We start from the raw sequence: 9,290 nt of genomic DNA, 5'->3' as shown, positions 1-9,290 counted from the left end.
AGATGCTACCACTGGCGCTTGTCACAAGAATTAAATCCCTCTCAAGCTTGTTTACAGCTCAGCACTTGTCATACTGCTCCCCTGAGCTTCATGCCTGGTTGGGTTTTTTCTTTCTCTTTGGCTTTGTGAAAGATTTAATTTCTTTTTTGTTTATGTGTGTACTTACACTTGCAGGTGCAGGGAAGAAAAAAATTACTGCACCCAGATGCTCTGAGGCTGCAGTAGCATATATACAGCTGAAATTAAGGAGAAAAACTGTAGCAGATAAAACCAACTTTCTCATACATTCCATAGCATATTTAAAAAACTTATCATGTTTCATTGACAACAAGACTCTCAAATTCCATTTTAGGAAGACCAGAATATTTTACAGTTGTTTATTTGCCCTTTTGCAAAGAGCTTTTTAACATTTGAACATGGTCCAACTACTCCTGTTTCCAGTTTCACTAATATCCTCTTGTAATGGTTACAGACTCCATCACCACTACAGCTACTGCAAATCAAGCTGATTTAGCTCATCGCTCAGTTTGTTGAAGCTCATAGATTCATCCAGATTTTCACTCATAATTTGAAAATTACATTGTATTGTTAAAAACACCAACAACCCCAATCAAAAAAAACACCAACAAAAAAACTCCTAAACAACCCTCTTGCTTCTGTAGTAATAGGAGAAGTCATTGTCTGGATCGCCTGTAGGGACTCCAGTTCTGATCTCTCATATCATGTCTAGTTAATCATATCCCCATTTCACAACTGTCACTTGCTTTAACCCTGCAATTCATTTGCCCACCACCTACTGCAACAGTCCATAAAAGGGTGAAAATCCCAGTAAGCTGTGGTTTCACAGGCACCTAGTGCAGCCATCCCTCCCCACACAGAGTAATGGCTCATCTGCTTCATCGAGGCAGCAGCTGCAGGCAGAGCCCTAACCAGGCAGTAGAAGAGCTGCTCATGCCTTTGCTCCACCTCAGCACCTGCATGGAGAACCTTTCTGCATGCATGTTCCCAGTCAATCCAGTTTATTCACACAATTCTTTTTGTGTGAAACAAAAGAATTCTTCTGTAGACTTTTTTCTGATCAACTTTTACCTTTTGATTTTCTAGTCATGCAAAATTTGCAACATAAAACTTGCTGACAAAGGGAATAACAAAAATATAAGCATCTTATGCAGAACCCACTGGAATTTTAAAGGGCACTCTTGTGAAACCTAAACAGATGAATCTGCTTTTTTTAAGCTGTTTTCAGCTTTAGTAACTTCCTCTAGAGCATCACTGGACACTCTGTGGAAGAGCCTGATCAATGGTTCTGTGACATGACCTCCACAATCGCAGCATTCTGTCTGCTGCCACAGCAGGGAAGTCAGTATTTTTACTTTTATATGCAAGTATCTGTTGGGTTTTCTCTGGATTTCCAACAAGCATGCTCTGCCTGTTCAGCAGGGTAAATGAAACATAGGAGATCCTAGAGGATAATAAAGGTGAGGTACAGAAAGTGCTTTTCACCTCCCCATAACCAGATACATTGCAATAATACATATTTCACTTGATGGACTGGAACTATGTTTGGACCAAGTGAACTTTGTCATTTATTCATCTTTAACTAACTGGTGTACACTATACTCAGAATATCAGTTAACAGGTCAAACCTTTGTGCTGTGAAGTGACTGGTAACAGTTTTGTCCAATGCTGTACAGAATCTGACATTTCTTGATAGAGATGTCTACTCTCATTAACTAAACTCTCATTAAAGACTATGCTTGTACATGTTCTCTATTCCATTCACAGTAAAGTTCCCATTTGTTGCTGATTCTTATTGATCTTTTATTGCAATGAGGCATCTTGATAATCCAATGACACTCTTTGTTTGCTGCTTTGTATTTTCTCTGGAGATTGTGTTCAGAATTCCTATCACCTATAAGGAAGAGAATACAGCTATTATGGCAGGCAGTCAGTTCAGAGCGGATGCACTTTACCCACTCTGAGGATAAGCAAAAGACTCACCTTCTAAATATTTTTTTTCATAGCTCCCTCCTCTTGTTCCCTGCCTGTTTCGCAGGGTAACATATAAAAGAGATGTGATCAAGAAATTCTCATAACAGTGCAAGTAGACTGCAAGCTCCCTCAAACAATACATTTATTGATAGAAAGAACCAACACAATCGTAAGGACTGTGTAAACACATTAAATAAAAAATACATTAATATAAACCACAAGTTATGTGAGAGGACAACAGATATATTTTTATTACTGCCAAAATATGAATAGCAATGAAGAAGCAGTATTATGTTAAAAGCTTCCAAGATAGCTGAGTAGCTCACTTAGTCAAGAAGCATGACTGGATTAGTAAAATGCTCTAATTCAAGTATAATAGCAATTTTAGAACAATCTGTTTAGACAACTTCATGTTCAAAACAGCCTAAGGAGTGCTGCTGAACTCTCATTTTTACCATGATAAAAACAAGATTCTCTTCGTGTTTTATTACTCTGCTCAGGTACATCAGGGAAAATAAAATCAAGTTATGTTTTCATTTTAGTTGCACATAATTCTGTGTGTGTACACACAGAAAAGTAATAGGAATGCAGCAACAGTCCAATGTAGCTAAGGTTTCACCTGACTTCCTACACTGCCACCATTTATCTATCTATCAAGTTCAATGTTTCTAAAGTTTTCCTTTAAGGCTGAATTATTCCTGATTACTCACAGTACTGGGATTCATTGATTGCCTCTAGTCTGTCCCACTTAAATGATGTCTAACAAATACACTGGATTTCATTAAATAACCTGGGAAATGATATTATGGGCCTTCAACTTGCTCACCCCAAGAAGCAGTGAAATCTTTCCAAGATTAGATGGAAAGACAAATCTCGCCTGAAAACCTGAGAAACTGGTACACAAAACTCAATCCTCGTTTCAGGCAGTAAACACCCAGGTAATTTAAATACATACAATTTAAAAACTATTAAACATTCAGGTTCAAATTCTACAGCATTAAAAGAGAGGAAAACAAGGGCTTCAATTTGTTGCTAGAATATCATGACAGAGTCATATGAAAAACTCACAAGAGGTTGTAAGGAACAGACCTGCAGGGGATTTTCCTTCAGTCAAAAAGATTAATACCTAAGTACAATATTTATGAGCAAAACACATGAAGGTTACATTTTCAAGGCTACCACATTGTCAGTATGAGACAACTTCCTTCATAAAGAAAACACTTCATCCACAACAATTTTTGGAGAAAATAGCTCTTTTGACTTAAATGCCTAATGCTGAGACTTCAGTGAACTAAAGTATGAAATACAGTTTATTTACATTAAATTCATATCATAAGCAACTGAGCAATGCTGCTTAAAAATGGAGACTTGCTTGCTGAAAAGCTACTGGTTTTGACCATGGACTTGATCTCATTTTGGCCTGATTACAGCCCACACATATTATTTGAGCAGTCAATTTCCTTAATATGAAGACAAATTTGCCCAAACATAAATGCAGATACAGATAACATCACAGTTAGTTTTCTGGTTGTTAGAAAAACTCAGCCTCTCTGATACAATGGTTTCAACAGGAAAAAGCCCCTCAACAAACCCAGTACATTTTTATATCAATAAACACACTAATTTTATAGCACCTTGAAGGCAAAACTACATTCACCTCCCTCAAACTATTTCACAGATAAACATTTTCCACTCTTTTGTTTTCTTTAATCTGATGCAAAATGTTTTCCACTTTTTTGTTTTCTTTAATTGGGTGAAAAAAAGAAATCTCAACTTTACAAGGTTAATTTGGGTCAACAAAATGACAGAATAAAAATTTTTAAGTAGTTGTCTTAGAGCTACAACAGTAATCCAAAACTCAAAGGAATTCTCTGCATAGCGTCTGTAAACTAATATGAAATACCAGGCAACATACTTTCCCTTTTAGCACAGAATTAATGGGGAAGATTAGAGTCAAAATCCTGCATAAAAACAATGTTCAAAGGAGATAACATGCCATCCTTTGAGGGATTGGGAACTGTCCTTCTGAATTACATTAAAACTGGAATAAACATTTTCTTAAAAGCAAAAATTATTCAATGTAATCATAAAACATACTTTTTCTTTTATTAATGGCATATGAAGCATACACCAAAATATACAGAAGGCAAGTAGACAAAGTAAGTTCACAAGCTGCAAAAACCAACACTAATGAAAACAAAGAATTAGACATAAATTTGCCCTCCACAAAAAATTCTAAGTGGTCTGTAACAAAATTCCGCTGTGACAGTCTATAGTCACAGTCTTTAGTGGCATATTTGTGTATCTGACAGCATAAAAAAAAAAAAGACTGCTTTCTGCATGCCAGCATATAAATAACAATGCTTAATGCCTACAGAAAAGCTTAAAGATCTTTTATTTAAGGTGTTGTAGAATACAAGCATTAGTCAAGATTCTTTACCCTGACCTTCAGTTTCTGATTCTTTCTAGAAATAGCGCGACAGAGATGAGATTTTAACATGTACTGCCAAGGTTCTTCTCTCTCTGCCCAAGTAAAAGAAAAGCAGACAAAATTTTGTTATAAAAGCTTTGTTCTTTAAAATACATCACCCAATATTTAGAATTCAGTATGTGCTACAATTGTGGATTTTTTTGGTGTATTTTCTCAGCCATTCCATTTAGAGGCACCTGAACCACAGATCAACCAAAGGTTCTCTCCCAAGCTGCACAAGGCAAACAGACACTGGTTGCACTTGAGGAAGATCCAAGTGACTCAATGTCCATTATCATGATGACTGCAGTTTTCTATTAAATGTCAATAACGTAGACAGCATACACTGTGGAACACAACTTCCTTAAAAATAAGCACTTACATAAACAAGCTGCAGTGATTATTCAAGCTCTTGAGATGAGAGGAAAGGGTGATTCTACTATGGACCCAAGAATTAAGTGACTGGTTTTTGGTAAGGCAATGAAAACTAGAGGTGAAATGTCTTCTCCAGGACAAAAAGAGAGGTGACACAGTGTAAGAACTACTGATGGCTGGATGGAAAAACCAACTTTTAAACAACACAAACAACAAATTGAATCATATGCACTTATGTTCAATTAACTGAAAATGCATTAATGAAACTTGATCCTCCAGAGCAGCTTCTGCCAAAACTATCAATTTACCTTATCTCTTCTTTGGGAAACCTCCCAAATAACATGATACAAATGAATCTTTGTACTTGTGCAGTTTTTAATGAGCAAATCTATTACTTCATATAGAAAAAATAGTAATGAGTTTTAGTTTTCCTCCTTCACAAAAATACCATACCAGTGTTTTCATGAAATATCTTCCCTGCCTATGGAAAAGCTATCTGATACTCTTGCTAGAACAATCAAGTTGCTTCACCTCTTCTTTCAGAAGGACCAAAAGATACTTGAGTGGTTTGTACCTAACATTACTTTTTGCATAAGCATTGTCAATATGGTTTGAAACAAATGCTTTACATAATAAGCACCCTGAGATATGGATATAATTCTACCAAATATGCAGGTTTTTGAGTTCTTTTTTCCACCTTTTCTCAACACTATGTGGCCAAATACTTTCAAATTCTTATTAAAATGGAAAGTATTTTAAAAATTTAATTGCATAATAAAAGGCATACATGAGGAAATGTCAAGTATGGCAATTGGTTCCAGTTGAGCTTAATCTTTTCTAACACCACATATCAGAGCATTATTCAAAATATATCACTTGCATGGAAGGTCATCCACCAGATTAAAAATACTACAGATTTCCCTGGGTTTCAAACAGATGCTTTCAGGAACTCCCTCGGTAATACGCACATTCAGTTTTGTAGTTGTTTAACTGCTTTAAAATGCATAAAATAAAGCATTGCAATGAGTAACCTTCCATGTGTAAAAGCATGAAGACATCAGACTGGTTAACCAAACCACTATTTAATGATTTTACTAAAATCTTTAAAGAACAAAAGAATAATGCAACTTTTTCTTCTCAGCTTTTTCCTGTATTGTGGTATTTGAAGTTCTTCAAGTGGCAGATCTCAAAGAGCTGGGAGTATGTTCCATCTTTTTTAAAGTCTTCTAAATGTGCATGGAGGACAATGAAGATGCAGTCCAAAATTTAAATCATACATGTCCTTAGAGCTTGAAGGAACTTTTGATGGTGTTGAGATTTGGTTTATTTAGGTTCCATTAGTAAGCTGGATGGTCTCTAGATTTTAATACTGTTAGACTCACTTGCAGCTGAGGTCGGTGAACTTAAAAAGGACAGAGGAAACTTGTGCTGCAGGTTGATGGGCCAGAAAAGTATCTGTGTAGTCTGGAAAGGTTAGCACATCCTATCACAACACAGGTACAAAAAATGTTTATGCATAGGCACTTGCTCATTTCATTCTAAAATAAAACAAACTAACTAACCAAAAGCTAACAAAAATCTCCAATGTAATATAGGTCTCAAATTCACACTAAGTTGTGAATTCAATAGAGTTACTTATATTTTGGGAACTGTCACTAAATCTTTTTTTAAAATGGGAAAAGGTTATGCCCAAAGTTTCAAGCTGAGCATAAAATTATACACAAAGACAAATTTTTGTTGCAAATATTTACTCAAAAAGTAATAATTTACAGCAGTGCTTCAACAGCTGTTCAAAACATTTAACATTCATTAAAAACAAAACTGTAAGTCAAAAGCACATTCTGACTGTTTCAAATGGAGCAATGAAATCAAAAGAGCAAGCTACAGTTAATCATATGCATTCCTAAATCTAGCTAACTAGAAGACAAAAATAACCCCCAAAACCAAAAAAACCAAACCAAAACCAGCAGCCACCTTTCTGTACATAACAGACTAAAAAAAGTCCTGAAATTAAACTGTACAATTCTACTTTATGTGCCCTTGTGTCCTACTTTAAGTTAGCCAGTAGCAGCTGCAAAATGGCAGAATGCATGCCAGGTGGTGTTTCCAGTTTGGAGTTTTCCTTATTTTTGCTTAAATTCATTTTTACATTAAACCATACTTTGGTGTGACTTACAGACCATTCCTATGGGTCTACAGCTAATAATAATTAAACCAATGGTAAAAGTCTAACAACAGCTACAGTACTTTCAGTCCTACTGTATACAGTTATGTTCGGTATTTCTGCACAGCCTGCACAGTGAAAACCCCACAAATATAAATTTTTATTGTAATAATTTCACTTTCACTGAAAGTTTATTAGAATAAGTTTACAGCCTGGCAGGATTACACCTGTACAGAGGTGCACAAATGAATATACCTGTGTTTACGTGCTTTTACAGACAGGAATGTGACACCAAGTCCCGAGGTTTATATTTACCAAAACTATCAGCAGAACAATAACCTTCCTTTTAAGTGTGCTCCACATCAGCATCAGAAATGAATTCCTACTCAATCCCCAATTCAATGGTATTCACACTAAAGAACTTAGAAAAATACTTTCTGGGTGAACAAGTCACCTTATCCTGGGCTAGTTAACTATAAAAAAATTAGAATTTATACCTCTTCTCAAGTATCAATCTAATAATATATCACATCCAAGAGACAGGAAGATATATTTAACATACCTTTTTGAAGCTTATTGAAATCAGTCATACATACACATACATGCTACCTCCATGAGCAAACTTCCCTTTGGCGTCTCTTTCTCTTTTCCTCCCTTTAAAAATTTTTAGTTTTAGCATCCATGAGCACACACATGAGGAAAGGTCCAAGGTGTCCTTACCACAGTTTAAAATAAACAATAAAAGTAACACAATTTCAGCTTGCTTCGTTTTCATCTGTCTTGTTTGGAGTTGTTTCCATTTTGCTGGGATTGCTTTCTCTAGAAGTCTCATCTGTTTGTTCCACGAGCTGTCCTGCTTTCTTTGATGAAGGTACAACATTACCTTTTTGGAGAATTTCAGTGGCTTCATGCTCTAGTACTTCTGATGGAGTTAAGGGCTCCAAATGAATACTACCTTGTTCACTTATATCTGAACTAACGGATTCAGGTTCATCCCTCTTCCTCAGGAACTGCTCAAAGCTGACATCTTCACCCAAGGTCAGCTTTAAGTCCCTCACGTTCTTTGCTGAAAGCGCAGTTTCATCCAAGGGACGCGCTTGAGTCTGCTCATTCAGGACAGCATCATCTGAACTTTGGCACATTTTCACCTCGTTTTCATCATGAATACATTTTTGTTTCTCATCTTCTAACTGTTTGTTATTAGCTGAATCACAGGATGCTCTTTTCTCATGCAAAGAATTCTTTGAGCTGTTGCCAGGGAGTTCCAAACTCGGAACATTTTCTGTATTTGACAGCGATGAGTCTTCACTCTTTTCAACCGATGCAACTTTTTCAGTTTGATTTTGACTGCATTCTTTTGTTTCATCTGAAGAGTCATGCTCTTGTTTGCTGAAAAAAAACCATGAGTCATTTTTAGATATGATTTTTATAATTTTATGTTTATGTTTTAAATAAAATAAAGCAATGCTCAGCTATACTCTGCAAAGTGACACTTGGAAGGGTATTAAAGATTTCCTCTTTGGGATTTGTCATAAAGCTTCATAGCAAGAAAGGCAGAATTCAGTTAGTAGTTGCATTTTTCTTATCTATTTACAAACACTGTAAGCTTTGAATTTAGCAGAAAGGAAGATTACCTTTGTGTGACACATGGAATTTCCCAAAATAACATCTGTAGTTCCTCTACTCTTTGACACAGATGCAGATAAAATTGCTTTACACCTTTATATCACCAACTGACTCTTCAATACTCATGAGAAAAAAGCTAATAGCTGGAAATAATTTAAATTAACAAATCCAAAATTTATTTGGGGAATCACAATCTGGATTCACTGAAAAAGTGAATCTGTGAAGCAGCATTTCAGTCACCTGAACAGATTCATATATTTAAATTATTTTTGTCTACTTAGACATAAGGATAGGAAGAAGCAGTCCATCATAATCAACTAGAATTACAGTGACTAATCCATGGCCTAAAGACAGAGATAACTTCTAATACCTGAATCATTTAGTCTCAATTATTAAGTAAGCATTTTAAGTGAAGGCAGAATTTCAAATAATTTGACCCACACTGCATATGACAGAATAAAGTGATGAAGCAGACAGTTACACTGAAAGCAGTTAGCCTTTTTTTTTCTTCTTTAGAAGCCCTATAAATGCCAATATAACAAATAATCACAATTAAGTTTTGACTGAGTTTTTAAAGGTGGCACCAACAATTGTGAAAGATCACTAACTTGGAAAATACATTTCAGGCTGTTGAATCTGGAGCAACATGAAGTCTATCCACAA

General features: G+C 35.6%; 1 protein-coding gene across 6 annotated transcripts in view; it reads right to left on the bottom strand.

Moving 5' to 3' along the window:
* Positions 1-4,079: 4,079 nt before the first annotated feature.
* The window catches only part of ZNF280D (zinc finger protein 280D), a 48,629-nt gene continuing 43,418 nt past the window's right edge, over positions 4,080-9,290 (bottom strand). For 5 of the 6 annotated variants that reach the window (XM_033070410.2, XM_033070409.1, XM_033070412.1 and 2 more), the window contains one exon: positions 4,080-8,390. In XM_033070410.2, coding sequence (XP_032926301.1) covers positions 7,757-8,390 — 634 coding nt within the window. In that variant the 3' untranslated portion in view covers positions 4,080-7,756. The remainder of the gene's footprint in view (positions 8,391-9,290) is intronic. The other variant, XR_004419133.1, reaches the window with a different exon arrangement.

This window comes from Catharus ustulatus, chromosome 12, assembly GCF_009819885.2.
Source record: "Catharus ustulatus isolate bCatUst1 chromosome 12, bCatUst1.pri.v2, whole genome shotgun sequence".
NCBI lineage: Eukaryota > Metazoa > Chordata > Aves > Passeriformes > Turdidae > Catharus > Catharus ustulatus.
The sequence above is the reverse complement of the archived record's forward strand: the minus strand, read 5'-3'. Positions and strand labels throughout refer to the sequence as shown.